Here is a 26635-nt window from a genome sequence, read left to right as displayed (position 1 = left end):
TGTAGATGATGTGGGAGCATTAGACTGGGTGCTCAAAATGTTAATTGTTCCACTCCCAGCATTAATATCCCTCACATTTATACCCATAAAATGTCACAAAAAAGGTTTTCAAACATGTGTAAACTCTCAGCTCCCATAACTGTTATGGGTCTAATAGTAAATTCCAAGATTATAACTGCTAGAATCAGGAATGGTGTATGATGGAAGGGTGTAAGGAGAGAGGGAAAATTTAAGGAACTGAAACAAGTAGAAAAATTATGAATACATTTACAGTTTAGAATCACCAAGAATTATAACTGATGCATTAAAAAGCAGTTATTACTAAAAGATTTGTGAATCATCAGTGCAGATCTCAGGTGTGGAATGTTGATTTTGTATAATTCAGATTAAACACCCTCAGCTCAAAAGTATATCACAAACTGCAAATTTTTCAAAACTTATGGTTTCAGGGGCTTTTTTGTGTGTGGAAAAATAATGGACGGTGCTATGAAAGCAGCCAAGTTAATCTCTGGAAGGAATTGCTTCAGTAATTCATCATGACTCTTTTTGGGCAGGCCTTGGTAGTTGCCAAACTAAATACTACTTTGGTTAGAGCTGATTTTAATTAACTCTGTAAGCAAAAGGAGCTGTTCTTCTTTCCATACACACTTGCTGAAATGTCATCAAATCCCTGGTGACTCAACTCATGATTTTGTGTTGATCTAGGAACTGCTAGCCTCTTCTCTGATGCCTGAATATTCCTATCCCCCAGTTGCATGTTGTGTTCTATATATAGAACAAAGTGCTTACATCAAATGGTTTGCTGTGAAGGATTCCATGACAACTATCTGTTGGTTTTAGGATTGCCCTAGATTTGATTTTCATTTCAACAGCTATAGAACAGATACTTTACATGTATTTTATTTCTAATTTACTCTTGGTCTGTATCCTGCCATTGGTCTCTTCTTTCATCCAAGAAGGCAGAACAGATTACTCCATGGCACGCAAGCAAAAATACCAATACTTTTAACATTTCTTATACCTCTGAAGAGCTTGTGTGGGTTTGTACTGGAGTGTGGAACTGATTGGATTGCTGATATCAGGAGATGAAGCCCTACTTCTGTTACTCATTTTGTGCAGCTGAACTCCTACAAGTACATTATTGCTGTTTAGTCATATCATATCATATGATGAAGAATACAATGCATGATGTGTTTCACTTTTAGGGTGATAACTGCAGTATGGGGTACAGCACAAAGGTATGAAATAATGAAATGTGTACAAAAGGATGCTTGGAATACTTCAGAATGCGGCATTGTCCATGTGCATGATTTTAATTACTTTTAAGATAGGAATGTATAGTTTATATTAGTTCTGTACTAATATTCCAGTAGAAGGTCTGCAGTTCTAACGATTAAAGAGTTGAAATTCTGAAGTCACCTCAGTAACTTCTTTTTTGCGATAATCAAGAATTAAAACTTTTCCTGGCTGTTTAAGGGCTTCTGTTGCAGGATATTTAGCATGTTATTTTTTATAAATCTTATTTGGAGTAGCATAATGTATTGGTGGATAATCGATACGTTTATCTAACTTTTCTTTTAAAAAGAATCCCAAAAAGGCTGCTTTTAATGTAACTGCTGCAGCTGCACTCTGGCAGACAAGTGACTCAATCTCCGGTGCTTTTTTCCTATTTCCTATTTTTAAATATTGTGTTCAACACAACATGCTATTCTTTAGCAAGAAGAACAGCAGACTTCTACATAACCACTGGTAGTGCTGCACTCAGATCGGCGGGAGGAATGAAATCAAAAGCTGTTGGGTACATGGCAGTTACTGAATCATTGAACTAAAACGGTACAAAATTGCTACCTGAGCCAAGCAAGTTTGACAGACTAATAACTCTGGGACTCAACTGTGTGTTTCTGTTGGACATTGTGTTTTCTTTCTATTTCTATTATTAATAAGAATGAATGGAGTCCTTTCCAATTCAGTGGAAAGGAAAATTGGGCAAGACGTATGATTGGCAGCCGATCTGCAATCATTCATTTTTCACCCCGCTGAAAATCAGCCGCATTGACAAGGTGCCATCTGTTTAAAATTGTTACTAAGAGAGTAAAGAGAGGTCAGAATAACTTTCTTTATGCAGAGTGTTGTGTTGCATGAATGTTTTGCCTTAGGGAGTGGTTGAGGCATCTTTTAAGGGAAAGTGGATAAAGAATTGAAGCAGAGGAAGAGAAAGGGATATGACAGGGCTGTGGATTAATTCAGAGCTGGCACAGACACGATGGCCCGAACAACCTGATCCTGTGCTGTAAACTTCCATTGTTCTTTAGTTTTAAATGGTTTCAAATTGATCAGTATTATGGTGTTTTCGAAATTAAAAAAAACTGTCCAATAACATCCTAGTGAATACTAGGGAATTGTTTTCTAGAGTTAATTTGATAGAAATGATCTTTCATGAGTACGTCTGTAACAGAAAGGATGGGATCTAAATCCCACTCCACTCATTCATGAAGGAAACTTTTTATTATGTAATAGCAATTTTATTTGTTTTGAAACAAAAGTATGAATGAATATGTACAGTGAGCATCAGTATTAAGAGGTGATATTAATGGGTATTGTGCAGAAGATGCTGGAGAACAGTGGGAGGGAGAGCAGAAAAAGTGCAAGATTGGAAACATACACAGCCTTGGCACAGTTGGAAAGGGAGCCCAGAGCCATTTAAAAAAAAACTATTATTTAATAGGTTTCTACTCAATATGGTCCCCACTGCCTCCAAATAAGTCGGAGAAGCATGATGTGATTTCCAGTCTATCGCATCTGTTCTTTGGGCACCCTGTCAACTTAACCTTTTAAAAGATTTTGTGCTTGACTGTATTTTAAATATGTATTTTGATTGTATTAACAACTTTATTTACTTATGAAACACTAAGACAGTATTAGCAAAATAACACATTACAATATTTACATTCTTTTTTGGCTATCTTTAGATTTTGACAGTACACAGGAAAAGTAAATGGGAGAAAAATAATTAAAGCTACTAGACTTGCCAAATCAGATGCATTAAATGTGACGATGGCTCGTTTTGGTTTAAAATTGTTTACTGGATTAACAATCTGTGTCAGGTTTGATGATCATGAATTTTTCTTTTGATGTTGATAGCTGTGAGCTATACAGAAACATACAAAGGCCCTTTTGGTAAAATGTCCCTCAGGAACTAGGAACTCTTCACTGGACTGCAAACAAATGACAAATTTATGATTTTGATAAAATATCTTAAATCCAGGTGAGCTCAATGAATACAGTTTTATTTCCGTTTGAAACCACCCTATTTTCAGACATCCAGTATCTCCACAAATGCCATCCACCACTGAAACCCTTAAAGCAATCCAACAGACGATATGCTTTAATAGTAAAGGAAGTTACTTCTCCTAACCAGTTGCCTCCTCCCTTTTACAAGTAACCCAATCATAACTGGCCAAATTGCCAAGAGTGAACAACAATGAAAACTGGTTAATCAAGAATCTAGTACACTGGTTTTAAGGCTACCAGGATCATCTTTATTAACTTTCTTAGGAAATTTTACGTAACTCTTAAGTTTAAGCCTATAGTTTTACACATTGCGTTTCCTAACTCTGTGGTTTTTGTCATGTGTAGTCAAAGGTGGGCTCTAAATGGGATTGGCTGGTAAAAGTGATTTTATTCACACACCTCCCCCAAATAGCCAGAATTGAAAGATGAGGGTCAATATACAAATCATTCCTTACTGTAACACTATATAAATATAAAAGATATAGGAAAGCAGCAGTATTTTGTCAGCTTGGAGGATTGTAGGGCTGTAGGCGAAAAAAATAGGATGGGGCAAGGCCATGGAGGGATTTGAACATGAGAATTTTTAAATTTAGCCATTGGTGGACCAGGAGCCAATGTAGGCAGTGAGCACAGGTGATGGGTGAGTGAGAGTTGGTATGGGTTAGAATACGGGCAGCAGAGTTTTGGATGAGCTGAAGTTTCTGGAGAGTGGAGCAAAAAGAATGGGCAAAATATTCCTGTGTTGCTCACAACACAGTTGGTTCCAGAGTGGTATTGATGAAGACCTAAGAGCATATTACCTGCCCATTCTCTCTATTCCAGATAGAGCATAGTATTGAATGATTACATGTAAAGGGGAAAAGATCTTCAATGAAGAAGGACCACTGTCCTCACAAAAATAAGCTTCAATGAATAGTTAGTTTGAACTTCATCAATATAAAATGATTATTGTTCATCATGGCAGTCTTTCAGTGCGTAAGTAAAAATAAAATGCTCTTCTTGCAGTGATTATAGAGCAGAAATGATAGATTAAATGTTATACAGGTATGGATTGGCACAAAAAGATAGAATTAACCTCAAGCAAGCCAAAGACTAAAGAACTGCAAGAATGGGATCCAGATGAGGGTTCTCATGTATAGACATTCATGAACTGCCACTTTAGATCAATCTTTGAACATTGCTTAAATTTGCCATGTTTTATTGTTTAGTTAGTTATAACAGAAACCTGTAGTTTGTGAGTAGAAGTATTTTCTTAAAACTGCTGTGCACATAGACTTCTACGTGACCATTTTATTCTCTTTTTCCTCTTTCTCTCTTTTCACTGCCAATTTCAGAGAATTATTGAAAATAAATAGTAAAGTAATGTAAATAGATTCAACTTCTGGGTGAATAAAACACTGAATGGGAAGTCTTGCCTGCAGTACCTTTTATAAGATTACTCAGGATGTTCAGCTCAGACTGGATACTGAGCTGAACCATATGAGCAAGCTGAATTAACATATATAGTCCAAATAACAGGATTGGAGAACTACCCTGAAGTACTGGCTACTGTTAATTCAGCTGCCTTATGTTGGGGTTCAAATGCTACCTATACAGTCTGCCCTGATATAGTTGGGAATCACTTCAAATATTCAACTCAATTTATAGAAATGAACATGAAAAAAGTGATATATTGATCAGGACTCTTTGTAACCAGTTATTATTTTTATTTGGTTCACTGACAGTGAGATTTCCTCTTTGAATCCGTCAATTGTTTTGTTCACCTGAGCTTCAATAACTCATTCTCTTCTTTCCTTTTACTGTCATTATCTGCATTTTCCAGGCGATCTGGTAAATACACTTCTTGCAGTGATAATCATGGCATTAAGCCCCCAAACCCGGAGCAGTACTTGACCCCACTGCAGCAAAAGGAGGTTACCATTAGGCACCTGAGGACAAAACTAAAGGATTCTGAAAGCAGCCTTCAAGAGAGGTGGTAATTATTTTAATTCTAACAACTAATAAGTTGTATACATTCAACTTAGATTTTGATGTCAAACTTGCATATCCTTTCCTGAATAAAGTCCTGTGGTGAGCAGATAAGGCATGTAGCCAAAGTGAAAACATTTAAATTAATGTTAAAATTCCAGACCCAATTTTGATTATGTTTTTAAATATGCAAGATGGACATCCAGAGTTGCCAAACCTACCCACACCACACACGAGGTTTTTTGCAGCTGTTTAAAATGATTACAAAAAAAGGAGAACTAAAAATACTTGTTTCAGATTGAAGACTTAATAAAACTTAAAACACTTGGGAATTTTGGGCAACACTTGTTGTATAATTGCCAACTTGTGCTTTATCTGTTTCTAGATGAGTTTACTCATCAGAATTCCGTTCTCTAAACCTATCTCGCTCAACCTTCAGACCAGGTAATGTGAGCACAAACTTAAAAATGTCAAACAAATTATTTTTATGTATGTGCCATTGGAATATTGTCACAAGTCTGGAGGTTCAAAGAGGTATGAGATCAACAGGCATTTGTGTTCCTTTTTTCCCGCTCTCCTCCACCTCCCTCCCAATTGGAAGAATAATTTACCATGACCTTGCTTTCTAGTGTCAGTAATATATGCTGGAACTGCTGTGTATATGTGTTTGTATATATATAAGTTTAAATTCATATAACACATATCAGGTATGTATCTCTCTCTCTCTCTGTCTCTTACATGCTTTCTTTCACAGGTGCACACACTTTTGATGTCTTCAGACCATTCATACCTCTTCCACCACATTTTAGTGTCCCCCTCCCTGCTGCCCAACAGAATTGCTTCTAGGCAAGTATATGTCAGAAACCCAATGTTCCTTCCTCCCTGTTCTGTGTTACAGTGCATATCATAGAATGTGACTGGAAAGTGGGATATGGATCATTCTATCATGGCAAAGAGGCTAGAATAACTTAATGTACCAGTAGCAGCCCTTGCAAGAATAGGAAAGAATGAGTGCTACTTAACATATAGCTGATTGAATGGTTGGGTTGGAGACTTTGCTCATTGAGTGCAAAAGTGAACTTGGAGTCAGAAATAGATCAAGCAGGAGAAGACTTAGAATGATGCTCCATTATTTTCAGAGAGGGAAATGTAAATTCTTGCAATTACAAGAGCTTGAGGATAGAAAACAATTGGCTGCAGGAATGTAAGAACATGTAAGCTTTATTACCCATTTTCTTACAGTCCCACAAAAATAAGGAAAGTTAAGAGGTATTGTTAAACATTGGCTCTACTAAACACAATGAAAGTTTTTTTCTTTATGCTAACTCTTGCTAATTCACACCTCCCTCTCTTCCTCCCTCTTCTCTTCTGCTCCATTTGTCCTAAATAAGTAAGAGTCCTTGCTTCGATTGCTCCCTCTTACTCTGCCTTCTTAGTTCCAGCTAATGCCTGCTTCCTCTCTCTCTCAGTCCTGTCTGAATCCTAGCTCCAGCTGTTTCCTCTCTCTCTGAATCCTTGCTCCAGCTGTTTCCTCTCTCTGAATCCTAGCTCTAGCTGTTTCCTCTCTCTGAATCCTTGCTACAGCTGTTTCCCCTCTCTGAATCCTTGCTCCAGCTGTTTCCTCTCTCTGAATCCTAGCTCCCGATGTTTCCCTTCTCTCTGAATCCTAGCTCCCGATGTTTCCCCTCTCTCTGAATCCTAGCTCCAGCTGTTCCCTCTCTTTGAATCCTAGCTCCAGCTGTTTCCTCTCTGAATCCTTGCTCCAGCTGTTTCCTCTCTCTGAATCCTAGCTCCAGCTGTTTCCTCTCTCTGAATCCTTGCTCCCGATGTTTCCCCTTTCTCTGAATCCTAGCTCCAGCTGTTCCCCCTCTCTTTGAATCCTAGCTCCAGCTGTTTCCTCTCTCTCTGAATCCTAGCTCCAGCTGTTTCCTCTCTCTCTGAATCCTTGCTCCAGCTGTTTCCTCTCTCTGAATCCTAGCTCCAGCTGTTTCCTCTCTGTGGTGTATGTAACCGTTCCACCTTTAAGAGAACTATTTTAAGAGATGCACTGCTTTATCTTGGCTGCTGTATACTGTAATACCGGTGGTGACCACACTGGTATATAAGTGCTGTGTAATGATTTATTGGGCAGTTCAGCCTGACCTCCGACTAGTAAAGACCTGTTGAATTTACTCTTGTGGTCTGTGTGCAGTGATTCTTATTAACAATAACTAGAACACACAGACTTAACAGTGGCGACGATGACGATCTTACCCTGCGGCAGAGATATATCCAAGGCAGTTTAACGGGCGTCGAGAAGAGGCATCCGCCCTCATCATCCTGCTGAGAAAAGACTCGGGTCTGAAGAGCAAGGAAGAATCCTGACACGAAGCCTTCCATCAGCAACAGGCAGTGATCATCCCTTCTATCACGGTGGTGGGTAAGCCGATCAGCAACGAGCAGCAAGTCGGCCACGTTGGCTGTGAAGTAGGGGAGGGAAAAACGGAGGATATAAGGGCGGAGAACTCGACCATGGCCGGGGAAAAGAGCCGGACAGAAGTCGGGGCCAGAGGCGCCGAGACTGGGGCAGCGTAAGGCACGGGAGCCGCGGTGAATGCAAACGCAGCCGGTGTAAAAGACCAGGCTGCAAGCGGGCTGGGAGACGCAACAGCGTCGAGAGAGAGCTCGACCGTGACCAGGGAAAAAGGCCGGGCAGCTACCGAGGCCGCGAGGCGCGGGATAAAAAAAAATTTTTAAACCGCGGAGAACTCGGCCGCAGCCGGGGGAAAGGACCGGACTGCAAGAGGGGCTGGGAGGCACGATTTGAGAACCGCTGGGGAGGGCGAACGCAGCAATACGGCAATCGCCATTACAGCCAGCGGGGGAGAAAGGCAAACGCGGGAAGCCGCCATTTTCGTAGGCGGGGGAAGAAGACAAGCGCGGGAAACCGCCATTTTGAAAAAAAAATAAAAGAAAAATTTCTTTTTGTTTCTCAAGAAGATTGCGAGGATGCCTAAGCGTGGTAACATCAACGATTTCGATCCCGATGTTGAAGATTGGGCCACGTATGTAGAACGCATAGAGATTTATTGTAAGGCAAATAAAATATCAGATGAAGATAAAGCACTAACCTTACTAAACTCAATGGGTGCGAAGACATACGGGCTATTGAAGCATCTTCTATCACCAGCTAAACCGGCGGATCAGGCTTTCGCTAATATTGTTGCTGTCCTGAGAAATCATTTGAACCCCACACCGCTGATGTTAGCGGAACGATTTAAATTTTATGCGAGAACGCAACTGAAAGAGGAAAGCAACGCGGAGTATTTAATTGAACTGCGTAAGCTAGCGAAATACTGTCAGTTTGGGGAAAGACTGACAGAGGCACTGAGAGAGAAATTCGTGTGTGGATTGTCGAAAGAAGGAACACAAAAGCGGCTGCTTGAAGAGAATGATCTTACACTTGATAAGGCTGTCACTATTGCAGCATCGCACGAAGCCGCAGCGAGAGGCACTGCGGAAATGCAGCTGAAGGCAGCGGTACTCAGCGTAGATCAAATGGCTTTGGGTACAGCGAAATGTTATCGTTGTGGAAAGACAACACACGATCAGAACCAATGCTGGTTTAAAAATCAGGAATGTAGAAAATGTGGCAAGCTTGGTCACATAGCCAAAGTATGCCGGTCAGGAAAGAAGACCAGCAACAAAAAGTCACCGCAGGAAAAGTGCAGAAAGGTACATAAGGTGGCTGAGAAGAGTTCGGATGAACAGAATTCGGATTCGGACTCCAACAGCAAGGAACTGGGTAGTCTGAGAATTCACAATGTGAGTAAGGAAGCTGACCTACAAACTATCTGGGTCACACTTCAGATAGCAGGAGTCCAAGTGAAGATGGAATTGGACACCGGATCGGCATTAACGGTCATGAATAAGCAAGATTACAAAAGGTTATTCACACATATTCCCCTACGGGATACGGAGATAGTATTGCAGACATACACGGGGCAAAGAGTATACCCCATCGGAAAGATAAAAGTCAAGGTGGTACACAAGGGCAAAGAACGCCAAGGAATGGACATATATGTACTACCTGAGGGAGGTCCACCACTTCTGGGACGGGAGTGGATCAGGAAAATAAATATGGACTGGCACTCCCTAAAAGCAATAACGGTAGATTCCGGAAAAAAAGATGTCAAACCTGAACGATTGTCCAGAATATTGGATGAGGTTAAAGAGGTGTTCCAACAGGGACTGGGAACACTGAGAGGAATTACGGCAAAAATCAAGATTGCAGAACATGCAAACCCAAAATTTTTCAAAGCCAGACCGGTACCTTATGCGATACGACCTGCTGTGGAAGCTGAGCTGGAAGGGCTAGAACGTTCAGGAGTACTGTCTAAGGTGGACTGGAGTGAGTGGGCCACGCCCATTGTTCCCGTCATGAAGCGTTCATCGAGTAACAAGCCAGGGGAACCGGGGACGGTCCGCATCTGTGGAGACTTCAAGATCACGGTTAATCCGGTGCTTCACACGGTGCAATATCCGCTTCCGCGGATTGAGGATATCTTTGCTTCATTGTCTGGCGGGAAACACTTCACCAAGATAGACCTGGCGCAAGCGTACTTACAGATGGAAGTTGAGGAAGAGTCGCGCCAGTATCTCACAATCAACACGCACAGAGGCTTGTATCGATATAATAGACTGGTTTTTGGAGTGGCTTCGGCTCCAGCAATTTGGCAGAGGGCCATGGAGCAGGTATTACAGGGAATTTCAAGCACTCAATGTTACTTGGACGATATCCTGATTACAGGAGATGACGATGAGGAACACCTTGCAAATTTGAAACTGGTGCTCACCAGATTGAAGGAATATGGACTTCGAGTTAATCGCCAGAAATGTGAGTTCTTTCAGAAACGGATCTCGTACTGTGGTCATGTCATTGACCAGGAGGGGCTGCACAAGTCACCTGACAAGATCGAAGCTGTTGTGAAGGCTCCCGCTCCGGAAAATGTATCCCAGTTGAGGTCGTTCCTAGGGTTGATTAACTATTACCATAAGTTTCTGCCAAATCTATCCACGGTGCTGCACCCGCTGAACGCTCTTTTGCAGAAAGAAGTACCATGGAAGTGGAGCGAGGACTGTAAGAAGGCCTTTCGCAAAAGCAAGGCATTGATCACCTCAGGGGAAGTGTTGGCTCACTTCAACCCAACGCTACCTATTCGTTTAGCTTGTGATGCTTCTCCTTATGGTATTGGAGCAGTACTCTCACACAAGTTGCCAAATGGCTTGGAAAGGCCAGTCGCATTTGCATCCAGATCATTGACCTCCGCTGAGCGCAACTATGCTCAGATAGATAGGGAGGCTCTCAGCCTTGTGTGGGGAGTAAAGAAGTTTAATCATTACCTGCAGGGCCAGAAGTTTACACTGCTGACAGACCACCAGCCGTTGGTATCAATTTTTAACCCTAAGAAGGGTGTTTCAGTGATGACAGCACAGAGGCTCCAGAGATGGTCCCTTTTCCTAGGGGCACATCAATATCAGATAGAATTCAAAGGTACAAAGCAGCATGGTAATGCTGATGGGCTGTCGCGCCTGCCACTACCTACTGAGGAGGAGGCACCAACGGTTGACCCGGTGGAGTTATTTCACTCGACCATCATCGAATGTTTACCTGTCACCAATGCAAATATTGAAAGGGAGACTAGGAATGACCCGACACTGTCCCGGGTCTACGAATTGACAGTAAAGGGATGGCTAGCCCATGGTGATCCACTGTTACCGGCATTCTCAGCAAGACGAGAACAGCTGTCCATCTGTCAGGGAACATTGATGTATGGAACAAGGGTGATTATCCCTCCTAAGTTAAGAGAGAGAGTTCTAAAAGAACTACATGAAGGTCATCTGGGGGGAGTCAAGATGAAAAGCCTTGCTGGGGCTTATGTGCGGTGGCCGGGTATCGACCAACAGATAGAGGATCTGACGAAAAGCTGCTCAGGGTGCCAAAAAGTCCAAAATGCACCTCCAATTGCACCGCTGCATCCATGGGAATGGCCTTCAACCCCATGGCAACGTGTACATGTTGACTTTGCTGGTCCATTCATGGACTCCATGTTTTTAATTGCGGTGGACGCACATTCTAAATGGCCAGAAGTGATTAAAATGACTACCACTACCTCGGAGAAGATGATCGCGGTGCTAAGAACGATATTTGCAAGAAATGGATTGCCAGAGCAAATATGTTCAGACAACGGACCACAGTTCGTGTCAGAGGAATTCCAGAAATTCCTGAAGAAGAATGGGGTGAAACATTATACCTCTGCCCCATATCATCCAGCTACGAATGGGCTGGCTGAGAGGTTTGTACAGACGTTCAAAAAGGCAATAAAGGCCATGAGCGAAGATCAGATTCCACTGCAACACAAGGTGGACAATTTCCTACTGGCATATCGAAACGCCACCCATGCAACAACAAACCAAAGTCCTGCCATGATGTTCTATAACAGGAGGTTGCGGTCCAGGTTGGACTTGTTAAAACCAAATGTGCGGAGGGAAGTCGAAAACAAACAGTTCCAGCATATCAATAACAAGCCCACTCGGAGTTTTGAAATAGGACAACCGGTGTTAGCCAGGGACTATAAAAACGACAAATGGCAATCTGGAACAATTCGGGCCAGACAAGGACCCCTGATGTACACGGTAGATGTTGGTGAAAATGTAATACGGCGTCATGCTGACCAACTGGTGGGATTGAGAACAAGGGTCGAGCCCATGGTTACGACAGAGACAACCGTGGAGGAAGTTAGTGAACCTGAAGCATCTACCTCAGAAGTGAATATACCTGATGATGATGTCCTATCCATAGGGGATCAACTAGATGAGTCACCCCAGCAACGAGAACCAGAGACCCCTGAAAGGCGTTATCCGTCTCGGATCAGGAGGCCTCCTCAGAGACTGAATCTGTGAACTGTTTTTACATGAAGTTGTGTATATATGTTATTATGTTATGTTTAATGGGGAATATATACTGTTAAGCTAAAAAGGGAGGATTGTGGTGTATGTAACCGTTCCACCTTTAAGAGAACTATTTTAAGAGATGCACTACTCTATCTTGGCTGCTGTATACTGTAATACCGGTGGTGACCACACTGGTATATAAGTGCTGTGTAATGATTTATTGGGCAGTTCAGCCTGACCTCCGACTAGTAAAGACCTGTTGAATTTACTCTTGTGGTCTGTGTGCAGTGATTCTTATTAACAGTAACTAGAACACACAGACTTAACACTCTCTCTCTGAATCCTAGCTCCAGCTGTTTCCTCTCTCTCTGAATCCTTGCTCCAGCTGTTTCTCTGAATCCTTGCTCCAGCTGTTTCCCCTCTCTTTGAATCTTTGCTCCAGCTGTTTCCCCTCTCTCTGAATCCTTGCTCCAGCTGTTTCCCCTCTCTGAATCCTTGCTCCAGCTGTTTCCCCTCTCTGAATCCTTGCTCCAGCTGTTTCCCCTCTCTGAATCCTTGCTCCAGCTGTTTCCCCTCTCTCTGAATCCTTGCTCCAGCTGTTTCCCCTCTCTCTGAATCCTTGCTCCAGCTGTTTCCCCTCTCTCTGAATCCTAGCTCCGGCTGTTTCCCCTCTCTCTGAATCCTTGCTCCAGCTGTTTCCTCTCTGAACCCTTGCTCCAGCTGTTTCCACTCTGAACCCTTGCTCCAGCTGTTACCTCTCTGAATCCTAGCTCCAGCTGTTTCCCCTCTCTGAATCCTAGCTCCAACTGTTTCCACTTTCTCTGAATCCTAGCTCCAGCTGTTTCCCCTCTCTGAATCCTAGCTCCAGCTGTTTCCTCTCTCTGAATCCTAGCTCCAGCTGTTTCCCCTTTCTCTGAATCCTAGCTCCAGATGTTTCCTCTCTGAATCCTAGCTCCAGCTGTTTCCCCTCTCTGAATCCTAGCTCCAACTGTTTCCACTTTCTCTGAATCCTAGCTCCAGCTGTTTCCCCTCTCTGAATCCTAGCTCCAGCTGTTTCCTCTCTCTGAATCCTAGCTCCAGCTGTTTCCCCTTTCTCTGAATCCTAGCTCCAGATGTTTCCTCTCTGAATCCTAGCTCCAGCTGTTTCCTCTCTGAATCCTAGCTCCAGCTGTTTCCTCTCTCTGAATCCTAGCTCCAGCTGTTTCCTCTCTCTCTGAATCCTAGCTCCAGCTGTTTCCTCTCTCTCTGAATCCTTGCTCCAGCTGTTTCTCTGAATCCTTGCTCCAGCTGTTTCCCCTCTCTTTGAATCTTTGCTCCAGCTGTTTCCCCTCTCTGAATCCTTGCTCCAGCTGTTTCCCCTCTCTGAATCCTTGCTCCAGCTGTTTCCCCTCTCTCTGAATCCTAGCTCCAGCTGTTTCCCCTCTCTCTGAATCCTTGCTCCAGCTGTTTCCCCTCTCTCTGAATCCTAGCTCCAGCTGTTTCACCTCTCTCTGAATCCTTGCTCCAGCTGTTTCCCCTCTCTCTGAATCCTAGCTCCAGCTGTTTCCCCTCTCTCTGAATCCTTGCTCCAGCTGTTTCCCCTCTCTGAATCCTAGCTCCAGCTGTTTCCCCTCTCTCTGAATCCTTGCTCCAGCTGTTTCCCCTCCCTGAATCCTTGCTCCAGCTGTTTCCTCTCTCTCTGAATCCCAGCTCCTGCTGTTCTCTCTCTCTGAATCCTAGCTCCAGCTGTTTCCCCTCTCTCTGAATCCTAGCTCCAGCTGTTTCCACTTTCTCTGAATCCTAGCTCCAGCTGTTTCTTCTCTCTGAATCCTAGCTCCAGCTGTTTCCCCTTTCTCTGAATCCTAGCTCCAGCTGTTTCCTCTCTCTCTGAATCCTAGCTCCAGATGTTTCCTCTCTCTGAATCCTTGCTCCAGCTGTTTCCTCTCTGAATCCTTGCTCCAGCTGTTTCCTCTCTCTGAATCCTAGCTCCAGCTGTTTCCTCTCTCTGAATCCTAGCTCCAGCTGTTTCCTCTCTCTCTGAATCCTTGCTCCAGCTGTTTCCTCTCTGAATCCTTGCTCCAGCTGTTTCCTCTCTGAATCCTAGCTCGAGCTGTTTCCCCTCTGAATCCTAACTCCAGCTGTTTCCTCTCTGAATCCTTACTCCAGCTGTTTCCTCTCTCTCTGAATCCTTGCTCCAGCTGTTTCCTCTCTCTCTGAATCCTAGCTCCAGCTGTTTCCTCTCTGAATCCTTACTCCAGCTGTTTCCTCTCTCTGAATCCTTGCTCCAGCTGTTTCCTCTCTCTCTGAATCCTAGCTCCAGCTGTTTCCTCTCTGAATCCTAGCTCCAACTGTTTCCTCTCTCTCTGAATCCCTGCTCCAGCTGTTCTCTCTGAATCCTAGCTCCAGCTGTTTCCTCTCTCTCTGAATCCTTGCTCCAGCTGTTCTCTCTGAATCCTAGCTCCAGCTGTTTCCTCTCTCTGAATCCTTGCTCCAGCTGTTTCCCCTCTCTGAATCCTTGCTCCAGCTGTTTCCCCTCTCTGAATCCTTGCTCCAGCTGTTTCCTCTCTCTCTGAATCCTTGCTCCAGTTGTTTCCCCTCTCTGAATCCTAGCTCCAGCTGTTTCCTCTCTCTGAATCCTTGCTCCCGTTGTTTCCCCTCTCTGAATCCTTGCTCCCGTTGTTTCCTCTCTCTGAATCCTAGCTCCAGCTGTTCCCCCTCTCTGAATCCTTGCTCCAGCTGTTTCCTCTGAGTCCTTGCTCCAGCTGTTTCCTCTCTCTGAATCCTTGCTCCAGTTGTTTCCTCTCTCTCTGAATCCTAGCTCCCGATGTTCTCTCTCTCTGAATCCTAGCTCCAGTTGTTTCCCCTCTCTCTGAATCCTAGCTCCAGCTGTTCTCTCTCTGAATCCTTGCTCCAGCTGTTTCCCCTCTCTGAATCCTTGCTCCAGCTGTTTCCCCTCTCTGAATCCTAGCTCCAGCTGTTTCCCCTCTCTGAATCCTTGCTCCAGCTGTTTCCCCTCTCTCTGAATCCTAGCTCCAGCTGTTTCCCCTCTCTCTGAATCCTTGCTCTAGCTGTTTCCCCTCTCTGAATCCTAGCTCCAGCTGTTTCCCTTCTCTCTGAATCCTTGCTCCAGCTGTTTCCCCTCTCGCTGAATCCTTGCTCCAGCTGTTTCCCCTCTCTGAATCCTAGCTCCAGCTGTTTCCCCTCTCTGAATCCTTGCTCCAGCTGTTTCCTCTCCCTCTGAATCCCAGCTCCTGCTGTTCTCTCTCTCTGAATCCTTGCTCCAGCTGTTTCCTCTCTCTGAATCCTAGCTCCAGCTGTTTCCCCTCTCTCTGAATCCTAGCTCCAGCTGTTTCCCCTCTCTCTGAATCCTAGCTCCAGCTGTTTCCACTTTCTCTGAATCCTAGCTCCAGCTGTTTCCTCTCTCTGAATCCTAGCTCCAGCTGTTTCTTCTCTCTGAATCCTAGCTCCAGCTGTTTCTTCTCTGAATCCTAGCTCTAGCTGTTTCCCCTTTCTCTGAATCCTAGCTCCAGCTGTTTCCTCTCTCTGAATCCTAGCTCCAGATGTTTCCTCTCCCTGAATCCTTGCTCCAGCTGTTTCCTCTCTGAATCCTTGCTCCAGCTGTTTCCTCTCTCTGAATCCTAGCTCCAGCTGTTTCCTCTCTCTCTGAATCCTAGCTCCAGCTGTTTCCTCTCTCTCTGAATCCCTGCGCCAGCTGTTCTCTCTGAATCCTAGCTCCAGCTGTTTCCTCTCTCTCTGAATCCTTGCTCCAGCTGTTCTCTCTGAATCCTAGCTCCAGCTGTTCCCTCTGAATCCTAGCTCCAGCTGTTTCCTCTCTCTCTGAATCCTTGCTCCAGTTGTTTCCCCTCTCTGAATCCTAGCTCCCGATGTTTCCCCTCTCTCTGAATCGTTGCTCCAGCCATTTCCTCTCTGAATCCTTGCGCCAGCTGTTTCCCCTCTCTCTGAATCCTAGCTCCAGCTGTTTCCCCTCTCTCTGAATCCTAGCTCCTGATGTTTCCCCTCTCTCTGAATCCTAGCTCCAGCTGTTTCCTCTCTGAATCCTTGCTCCATCTGTTCCCCCTCTGTCTGAATCCTTGCTCTCGATGTTTCCCCTCTCTCTGAATCCTTGCTCCAGCCATTTCCTCTCTGAATCCTTGCTCCAGCTGTTTCCTCTCTCTGAATCCTAGCTCCAGATGTTTTCTCTCTGAATCCAATCAATTGATGGTGTTGTGTCTTCAGCATCACTGCCTTCTTCCTTTTGCAGTTCCTGCTCCTCCACCACTGCCTGGCCAGATTGGAGTTCTTAGTTATCTGAAAGGAGAAAGGCACAGGGTAGGGTAGTGGTGAGGTGAGGGGGGAAAGCAAGAGGTGCATGCTTACACCATCTGCAGCTTGTAAAAAAGAAGAGATAGTGGGATGAGTGGGAAGTGGGATGTGAGAAGGAGTATTAGATATGAGGATACAATCATCTTGCAGTGTTTCGGCTGCACTGCTCGCCACGGACTCAGCATTGGCGGCTCCAATGATCTCCAGCACCATCTTCTCCATTAGGGCAAGGTTATGCAGGCATGCCTGTCTCACTGCGGGTATCCTCTGCTGCCTGCAATTATGAGCCACCTTGTCTTGCAAGAGAGAGGGAAGTGTGTCAGTGAATGTATTGCAATATGTTTGGGTGATGTGCCTGTCATGGTTGAATAACTGGCTGTGGGTGTGAGGCTTACAGCAGTGCTAAGTGTGTGCGGGTGAGGTGAAGCTATGAATGTGAGATATGCGCGTGATTGATAGGGGTTGTTGGAAGGTGAGTGAATGGGGTATGGTGAAGTGAGTAGTGTCTGATACTAGTGGTGCAGTTGGTGGGATATGGCATTTGAAGATGAATTCACTGACCTTGACCACTCATGCGAGTGCTTTTGTTTCAAAAGTTTGGCATCCAGGCTGCATGGTGATAGAAAAGTGCCCACTGCAAGGATCCCCTTCCCTATGCTCCAGTACCTCAGTACCTCTATCCAACTCGTGCCACATGCCTGGTCGCCCACTCCCAGTCTTACTAGATCTTGGTAGTCCACTTAAAACACCAGGAACCCCCACCCCACCCCACCCCACCCCACCAACACCTTTCCATTACATCCAGTGCTCACACCCCATGATCCCAGCCTTTCCAATAATGCTACGCCTGAGGACTGAGATCCCAACATCACACCCCAGCACTACCTTCCGAGCACTGTCACAACCCAAAGCCCCCCATCCTATCACTGTTGCACCACTCCCTCTACTCCCACACTTTGGAACCCCTCACAACACCAAAAGATTCCCCGCCCAATGCCCTTAGACCTCAATACCATTCAATTTCCATCACAGCCTCTCCGCGACCCTCCCATACCTTTCAGATTCTGGAACCACCCTTTTAACAGTTTCAAACCACACAGCCTCTCCTCAGAACTACTGCATACTTCCTACCTATCTTGAACATGTTCCCTACCACATTAATCTGTATCCAGCTTTTTTTTTAAAGTCCAAGAGATGAAATTAACTAAATAATTGAATGGAATAGCAAAATACTGCGGATGCTGGAAATCTGAAATAACAACAAAAAACACTGGAAAAACTCAGCAGGCCAGGCAGCATCCATGGAGAGAGAAACAGAGTTCACGTTTCAGGTCTGGGACCCTTCATCAGTACTGGAAAAAGCTGGAGATGTAACATATTAAGCAGGTGCAGAGATGGGCTTGGGGGGGGGGGGGGGGTTAGGAATTGAAGGAACAATCTGTGCTTTTGTAAGAGGCAGCAAAAATAAAATGTTGCAAATGGGAATGGCAAAATCATACAGCATGAAAAATGGGGGCAGGAGTTATAGTTTGAAATTGTTGAACTCCATGTTGAGTCCAGAGGGCTGTAAAGTGCCTAATCGAAAGATGAGGTGCTGTTCCTCAAGCTTACGTTGAGCTGCATTGGAACAATGTAATAGGCCGAGGACAGAGAGATCAGAGTGGGAGCGAAGCGGAGAATTAAAGTGACAGGCGACCGGAAGCTCAGGGTCACCCTTACGGACTGAACGGAGGTGTTCCGCAAAGCGATTGTCCAATCTGCATTTGGTCTCCCCAATGTAGAGGAGACCGCATCGTGAGCTAATAATTGAATGAACTAGTTAACAACAACTTGCATTTATATAGCACCTATAACCTTATAAAACGTCCCAAGGCGCTTCACAGGAGCATTATCAAACATGCCGATCCCCCCATCACTCACCTACCAACAATCTGTACCAAACACGAGGCACACCTCACATTCCTAGCTTCACTTCGCCCCCTTGGAGGAGACGGTACTGGCCATTCTTGGCAGGGGCATGGCTGAGACCTTGGCCAGCGGCGGGGCTGAAAGGATACAAGATGCTGGTATCCTCATATGTTATTCTCCTTCTCACATCCCACTTCCCCCTCAACCCACAATATCTTCTGGTTTACAAGGTGCGCATGGTGTAAGCATGCAGCTCTTGCTTTCCCGCCTTCCCCTCACCACATCTCTACCTGTGTGCCTTCCTCATTTCAGACACCCAAGAAATCTAACCTGCCCAGCCAGTGGTTGACCAAGAAGAGGGAGAGGAAAGTGAAGAAGAAACACCTTCACTCGATTTCACATTCCCAGCCACCAGCTCCTCAAGGCCATTCTCCAAGGTCATATGCAGTGTCCTCCACTGAAAGTCAGCAGCCTTCCACCAGCCATGCTGCAGGCACTGAGGTAGCACTGCGTAACATCACTAGGATAGGCAAAGGCACATGCACGACAGTCACTAAGGGAATGCACAAGGGCGATTAGTTGATTTCTTGATGTCATATTGGATGGCTAGATGTATAGGGGGAAAAATTCGGTATCGCTCCATTTGGGACGCCATTATCGGCCGTGCGCAAAGTTTAGCGCCTGCCGCTAATTATCGCCTCCGACAGCAAACTTGGCTTTTATCGCCCCTGTAGGTGATTGGAGCGCTAAATCAGGCACTTCACACCTGTCTTAAGGCGCAAAGGCCGAGGAGCGAGGCGCTACCTCAGAGCGCTGGTGAAGCAAGGAAGGGCAAATCAAAATAAACCTGCAAAGTGCTGCTCAGTACCCAAAACTCCTTCACAAAGCGTTGAATCTCTCCAGACGTCTCTCACTCTCTCTCAGAATGCGTGGTGCAAAAATGACACCGACAAAAAAAGGCAGGAAGCGGTCGCCTTTAAATAGTGCTCCCCTAGTCCCTTTCTGACAGCATAACGCTCCCCTCAACCTGTCGTTGCTAGCGGCAGGTGGTAAGGCAGGGGGCGCCACTCAATATCTGGTGCGGGGCACTAACGGGGCGTTGCGCACTCGACTGACGTCACAATCTGCCGGCATAGGAGATCGTGGCGGTAGTGTTTAGCGCCACCGAAAAATGTCTAGTTAATTTCATGAGCGACGCAAACATCGCCGCGCCCGGGCGCTAGTTGCTTTGCGCCTCATTAGTGCCCTCTTAAGGCACTAACGGGAGGCACAAACAACTGAATTTTTCCCCATAAAGTTTGATTGGAAAGCTTGCTTTGTGGTGGCTTTTATTTAGCATTGTGGCCAAGAGGACACAGTGATGATCAGTAACAGAGGGAAGGTAAGGTGTGGAACAAATGTTGACAGGGAAATTGGGGTTGTGGTCACTGGTACCACATGCGGATGATTCCATCCCGGATATCCCGGCCAGCAATGGGCTGTCTGAGTTGCATCCTTCCTTCCGCTTCCTCCTCTTCTGCTTCTTCCTCTTCTGCTCCCTTCTCTTCTGCATCTTCCTCTTCTGTGTCTTCCTCTTCCCTCTGCGAGTGGATGCTGGAAATCTGAAATAAAAACGGAAAATGCTGAAAATATTCAGCAGGTCAGGCAGCATCTTGACCTGAGACGTGAACTCTGTTTCTCTCTCCACAGATGCTGCCTGACCTGCTGAGTATTTCCAGCATTTGCTGTCTTCTCAAGCGTCTGGCAGCACTCCCTGCACACTTAAAAAAAACTGTTAACATCTATTACACCAAGCCACTACATCAATATAAAATATGTTTTTAAAAGTCCAAAAGCTTGAATCCAAACTTAATTGAAAGATGTGTGTGTCCCTTTAAGAAGCACTGACGGCGTCTCTGCAGGGCTCCTTCATGCACGCTTTTCTAAGCGTATTTGGGACCCTGCGTGAAATAGAGCGAGGCGTCAAGTCAGGTGTTGCAATTTGCTCATTTACATTTCAGGGGCCAGCACCATGTGCTATGTCAAAGACAGCGTCATGGCCCTTACCAAAATGGTGGCTGTTGTGCCCTGCGCCATAGGAGGCCGTAAACAAGGCAGCCGCCATTTTTTTCCAGCAAACCAGCGTTAATGGCCAGCGCTCAGGTATGGAATTTCTAGGCCACTGAGTTCTGGTGACAGATAGTTATATCACAGTGCAGATCCATCAGGTAGGCGATGTTACTTATCCATTTTGCTGTGGCTTGTGGAACCTTTGCACATTGTCCTCTTCCATCATTATCACATTCCATCTTTTCCCTCAAAAATCATTGAAAACTTATTATTTCAAAATGTTCTATTATATTGTTCTTGTCGCATTCACAGAATGAGTTTTTGCCTTTCATTTTTTTAAATCTTTCCCAGTTCTTTGACTCTGTTTGCCCTATTGTGTACTGCTGTCTCCCATAGATAAAATAAATGGTGGAGAACTGTGAAGAAATGTAGAAAACATGTCACCAATTTTTGATTAAAGTTTTTGGATTCACAATTACACAATTTTGTGAGGTTATAATACATTACAGGTTATATTACATGGTGTCTGCAGATATATACAATGAGGTATATGTACCTTTTAGTATTGAGGATTTATAGAGCCAGATCGTTACTTGTTAGAGAGAGACTTGAGTCAGGTGAGGAAGTTGGGTCAGGGAAGCTGACAGGTGGTTGTGGTGAGGATTTGGGCACTGTATAATATTTTAGGATGCTGATGTGGGAGGGTGGAGTCTCTTTGATCAAACAATGGACTTTGGCTCCCCTCAGCTATGTAAGATTAGGGGGGCTGTGGATGTAATGGGCCTGTAGAAAGTGAGCCTATGCCTCACAGTGTTTATCAGTTCCATGCACAGCCCATGCATCACTTGCTCAGACTGGCAAATATTCTGCAGTTGCTTTGTTCCCATGTTTTATTGTGAAATTGTGAGCAAGTCCACAAACTGTGGAACACTCTTGTTGAAAGCAGACCAAGTAGTCATGGGGTGAAATCTAGGAACATGGAGACCCATCTTGGTCCTGGTAGCCTCTCGGATCTTCTTCCAGAAGAACTGGATATGTGGACATGACCAGAGTGCACATGGTTTGGTGCTTGTTATCAGTTAAGGCAAAGTGAAGTTTGTGTGTTGCTTGTTTAGTGCTGGATCTTGAACTCGGCCTCGTCCTGTGAAAAGTGTCGAGCTGGGAGCAGTTGATTGCTACAGAGAAATTCACATTCTTTCTGTCATCTTCATTGTTGTCTGGGTCCCGAGACCTCTGCTTTGATTGGGCTCACCACTGATGGTTGCCAGCACCATTGGCTCTGCATGAAAACCCAGTACTGTACCTCTTTCATCATAATGTTTGCAGCGGTGCCACTGCTGCCTGCTACAATGTTTATCTCCGCAGTGCATGTAGAATTTTCTGTGATACAGACCTGGCATTGTGGGGTGGTTGAATTCTGTACTAGATCACTAATACTTTGGCAAAAATAAATTTCAGTTGTGCTGAATGCTGGATACAGCTCGCACTCCATTGCTAGGAGGCATCAAGTCTCCTCATTATGCCACACTACTCTCTGTCCTCATGTCATTAGGGTTTTACTCTTTAGGAAGAGAGAAGAGCAGTTAAAAGGTTTGTCAATGGTATTGCGCCAGCATTTCTGGTAAACAAAAACATTAAAAGCACATGAAACAAACTGCGTTAACATTGTGCAACACAATCAAAGCTTAGAAATTATTATTAGTGACATCAGTAGTTGAAAGCTTAATGTGATCATATGCCACTCCTCCCACCTGCTGTTTTAGTGGAGGCATTAATTCATTTAAAATAAATGAGTTGATGCTTGTGTTAAAGTAACAGACCGAGGAATATCAAAGAAGTGACTTAAGCGTTGTACACTAATATTAACAACAGTAATTTCTAGGCTCAAATGGTGGAAATGCTGGACCACAAGTAGAATGTTATGTGCACCAGTATAAATCTGTATCCAAATAATTAGGTGCCAGAAAATTACTCAAATGAGCGGACCTCACATTATCAGCACAGTTACACACAATGCCTGAACAGTACTGGCACTTCAGGGTCCATAATATTGGCTGTACTGGGGACTTGGACACAGAGATTAGCAGGCCGCAGGATTTTTTTGTCCATTAAAATTATGGGATTTATACATTTTTTTGTGGATGAAATCAAAAAATAAACCTAAAGTAAACTTCGCACTTTCATTTCCTATTCAAAATGTTATTGTGTGTGAACCAGTGAAACTTCAATTAGTGAAGAACTTTAAATATAAATGAATAAAGCTTATTTTAATACTATAATCTGAGTCTTAAGAGGATGATGCACAAAAATGTTGTGTTGGAACAGTTTTAGCTAATTTGTACAATTATTTTTTTAAAGCTTTTTCTTGCGGCTCCAACAAAGATTTTCCAACTTGTCATATACCAATCTGGTTCTACTACAGTATACTGATAATACCCAGTATTGTCTTCTCCACAAAACAGAATACAAAACTTCATTAGGGTGCATTCAAAAGACTCATTATTTGTTTTGTTACTATGAACATGAGCCTTAAATTTAATATGTTTAATTTGAGGTCTTTTATTGCAAGTTGCCAGGAATTTACACATCCTCTCTGTTTAATTGGCAGATGATTTTACACAATTTCTAAGCACTTAAAACCAGACATGCACACTGTACGGAATCCAGGTTTCCAATACATTTTTGGCTCTACCCATATTATTTTGTAAATTTAACAGTTTCCAAACTTTATTTAAGTTTATCAAACCTTTCCTTTCAATAGGGAATCCGAAGTTGCAGATCTCAAGTCCCAGCTCGCTCGCATGCGTGAAGACTGGATTGAAGAAGAATGTCATCGAGTTGAAGCCCAGCTGGCACTAAAGGAAGCTCGAAAGGAGATCAAACAACTCCGTGAGGTGATTGACACCATGAAGAACAGTTTGGTGGAGAAGGACAAAGGGGTTCAAAAATACTTTGTCGACATTAATATCCAAAACAAGAAACTTGAGTCTTTGCTGCAGAGCATGGAGTTAGCTCAGAATGGTGCTTCAAGGGATGATTCATCCCTGGACTGCATGTGTCCATCACCAGTGAAGTCATTGGCACGTAGCACAACCTACACAAAAATGGCTGAAGCCATGGGCCTAGAAGATCAAGCTGTTGAAGAAATGGCTGATAGTGGTCTGCTTGCCAATGATGATATGGCAAGCAGAACAGATCTCTTTGACCAAATACTGAGGTCAAAACCCGCTGAAAGTAGCTCCGGAGATGGCTCTTGGTCACAAGCTAATGAAATGCAGGCAACACTTGTTAACAGTGCAACATTTGAGATTTCTGCTCAAAGTGGTATGATCTTTGTGACGGATGATAATAGGCTGGTCAGGGAGCAGGCTATCCAGACTGACATAGTACCATATAGCCCAGATGTACAGAAACTCATTCTACACATCCTGAAATCACAGCATAACAGCCCAGTCAGCCCCACATTTTCAACCTGGGTGTCAGATGCTGGTCAAGCAGCATGTGCACCAGAGTTTGAAAGAGTAGTCACCGATGCTTTGATGGATTTGACTCCAAACAATCCTAATACTGCAATTCTGGTGTCTAAATTAGAATCAGTTAACCATTTCATGAGCCCTCAGGCATATACATACAATGAACAAGCACAGCACTTGTCTACAGTAAACGATATGACGGAACTTACTTTCACATCCATGTTTGATGAAACAGATGGTACTGAATATAGTGTCTCAGAGGAGCAGCCATCTGCAATATGCCAGAGAAGCTATTGGAGCAGCCATTTTATTATTGATTTGTTGGCAGTGGCTGCACCTGTAGTACCTACTTTGGCATGGGTATTTTCCACACACAGAGGAGGAACAGAGCCACTGTACAACATTGGTGCTCTGTTGCGTGGATGCTGTTTGGTTGCCTTGCACTCTTTGCGCCATGCACCTCGCACACTCTTTCGCCACCCAGCTACAAAAAAAGAATCCCACTAATTGCACTTAAATTTTAGTTTAGGATACTTGAAGAGTACTGGAATTAGCTTATTGAGTTGTCTTCGTATGTGGCTAGATGTGTTTCATCACATTGAGGTTTAATTTGCACTGTTGATAAGTATAGATATATTACTTGACTTAAGGTGATATCAGTTTACAGTGTTGCAAGTTGCTTTTGAAGAATGGGTAATTTATAAATGTGAATGCTTCCCTTGTGTGAGAGAAAAAAAGAAATTAAAGTGGCCAAAGTTGACCCACTACTGAGCAATATACCAATAGACTTAGTAGTGGTTACATTTTAAAGAAGGCATGGAAAAGTGATGTATTTTTTTTTTTTAAGTGTATGGGCCTAGAGCTCGATTTTAAACACTATTGTAATTACTAAAGTACTGTTCTAAGCACAGATTAATTCCCGATGGTGAAAACTGCCTTCAAGGTTTTGAACAGAAGATACTGAATGTTCAGTCTTCTAAGGCAGCTGGCGCGAGAATCTGCTTAAACCTAATTTTCAAGATTTTGTTATGTTTCAGCTGTGTATGTTGTTGCAGTTTTAAGGAGCTACAGTTTAATGGTTATGCTGTATTTTTATGTTTATGATAAAATTGGATGAAACCAAAGCTTCTTGGCCTTTTGCTGTCTGTATGTTTTCAGTAGTACACGAGTGTGTACTGGAAACGTGGAACCTCTTATTACTGTTGTGTTGCATCAGTACAAGCATCAACTAGTTGGAGCGATTAATGTTACAGTGACCTGTATAAGTGTTGCTATGTACAGTCCATGGACATGTTTTAAAGTAATGAACAAGATGCTTCTATGTATTTGCTGCTTACAAAAAATAGCATTTTCACGATTTATGTGTTGTGTTCGAGCCATGTGCAATATTGCTGAATTGTTTGCTTTTACTTTTCTTTACTGTACTTCAGATGTTTCTAAATTAAAGGTTATAAATTTATTAAATTAAAGCATGCCAAAAAGTTACCTGAACTTTTGTCTCTTGCCTTGTGTCCAAATTCAATTTTTAAAACCTTTTTTGTGTGAATTTTATCCTCATTAAAATCAGGGTCCATTGTTCCTATCAAATACATCCAGGTCAAGTATGCAGACTAAAACTCTCTGTACTCTGCTGCATAATGTACCTCAATCTCAAACTCAGAAGAGGACTCCCCCCATCCTGCACTAACCTTTCTATAGTCTCTAGCTGAACTCGTCAGCTAGAACAGAGTACTTTCTAAATGGTAAAAAGCTTAAAAACAGTGGCGGTCCAAAGGGTCCAGGTACATAGATCATTAAAATGTCATGAACAGGTACAGAAAATAATTTTTAAAAGGCTAATGCAATGCTGGCCTTTATATGTAGAGGACTAGAATACAAGGGAGGTAGAAGTTATGCTACAGCTATACAAAGGCCTGGTTAGACCACACCTGGAGTAGTTAGCAGTTCTGGGCACCACACCTTAGGAAGGATATATTGGCCTTGGAGGGAATGCAGTGTAGGTTTACCAGAATGATACCTGGACTTCAAGGGTTAAATTACGAGGAGAGATTACACAAACTAAGGTTATATTCCCTGGAATTTAGATGGTTAAGGGGTGATTTGATCGAATTTTTCAAGCTATTAAGGGGAACAGATAGGGTAGATAGAAACTATTTCCGCTGGTTGGGGAGTCTAGGATTAGGGCATAGTCTAAAAATTAGAGCCAGACCTAAAAGGAGTGAAATTAGGAAACACTTCTACACGCAAAGGGTGGTTACATCGTGGATAGCACGTTTAATGAGTTGGTCACACCGCAGATAAAGGCTGCACAGGCAGGAAGGGAATTGGTGACCACCAGGCAGAGTAGTAGGCGCAGGCAGGTAGTGCAGGGGTCCCCTGTGGCCATCCCCCTCTCAAACAGATATATTGCTTTGGATATTTTTGGGGGAGATGGCTTATCAGGGGAAGACAGCAGCAGCCAACTTCCTGGCACCGTGGGTGGTTCTGCTGCACAGGACGGGAGGAAAAAGAGTGGGAGAGCTATAGTAATAGGGGATGCTATTGTAAGGGGAATAGATAGGCATTTCTGTGGCTGCAAACGAGATGCCAGGATGGTATGTTGCCTCCCTGGTGCAAGGGTCAAGGATGTCTCGGAGCGGCTGCAGAGCATTTTGGAAGGGGAGGTTGAACAGCAGGTTGTCGTGCATATAGGTACCAACGATATAGGTAAA

The 26635-nt window shown here is 43.9% G+C and overlaps 1 protein-coding gene across 5 annotated transcripts in view; it reads left to right on the top strand.

Moving 5' to 3' along the window:
* The window catches only part of sybu (syntabulin (syntaxin-interacting)), a 109450-nt gene extending 84035 nt beyond the window's left edge, over nt 1-25415 (top strand). For 3 of the 5 annotated variants that reach the window (XM_085993284.1, XM_085993286.1, XM_085993288.1), the window contains 2 exons: nt 5114-5266; nt 23213-25415. In XM_085993284.1, coding sequence (XP_085849410.1) covers nt 5114-5266; nt 23213-24431 — 1372 coding nt within the window. In that variant the 3' untranslated portion in view covers nt 24432-25415. The remainder of the gene's footprint in view (nt 1-5113; nt 5267-23212) is intronic. The other 2 variants (XM_085993285.1, XM_085993287.1) reach the window with 2 other exon arrangements.
* The last annotated feature ends 1220 nt before the right edge of the window (nt 25416-26635 follow it).

The sequence above is a fragment of the Somniosus microcephalus genome, chromosome 7 (genome assembly GCF_052327205.1).
Source record: "Somniosus microcephalus isolate GS21.2 chromosome 7, FLI_Smic_1.0, whole genome shotgun sequence".
Taxonomy (NCBI): Eukaryota; Metazoa; Chordata; class Chondrichthyes; order Squaliformes; family Somniosidae; genus Somniosus; species Somniosus microcephalus.
This window is presented reverse-complemented; position numbering and strand designations above follow the sequence as displayed.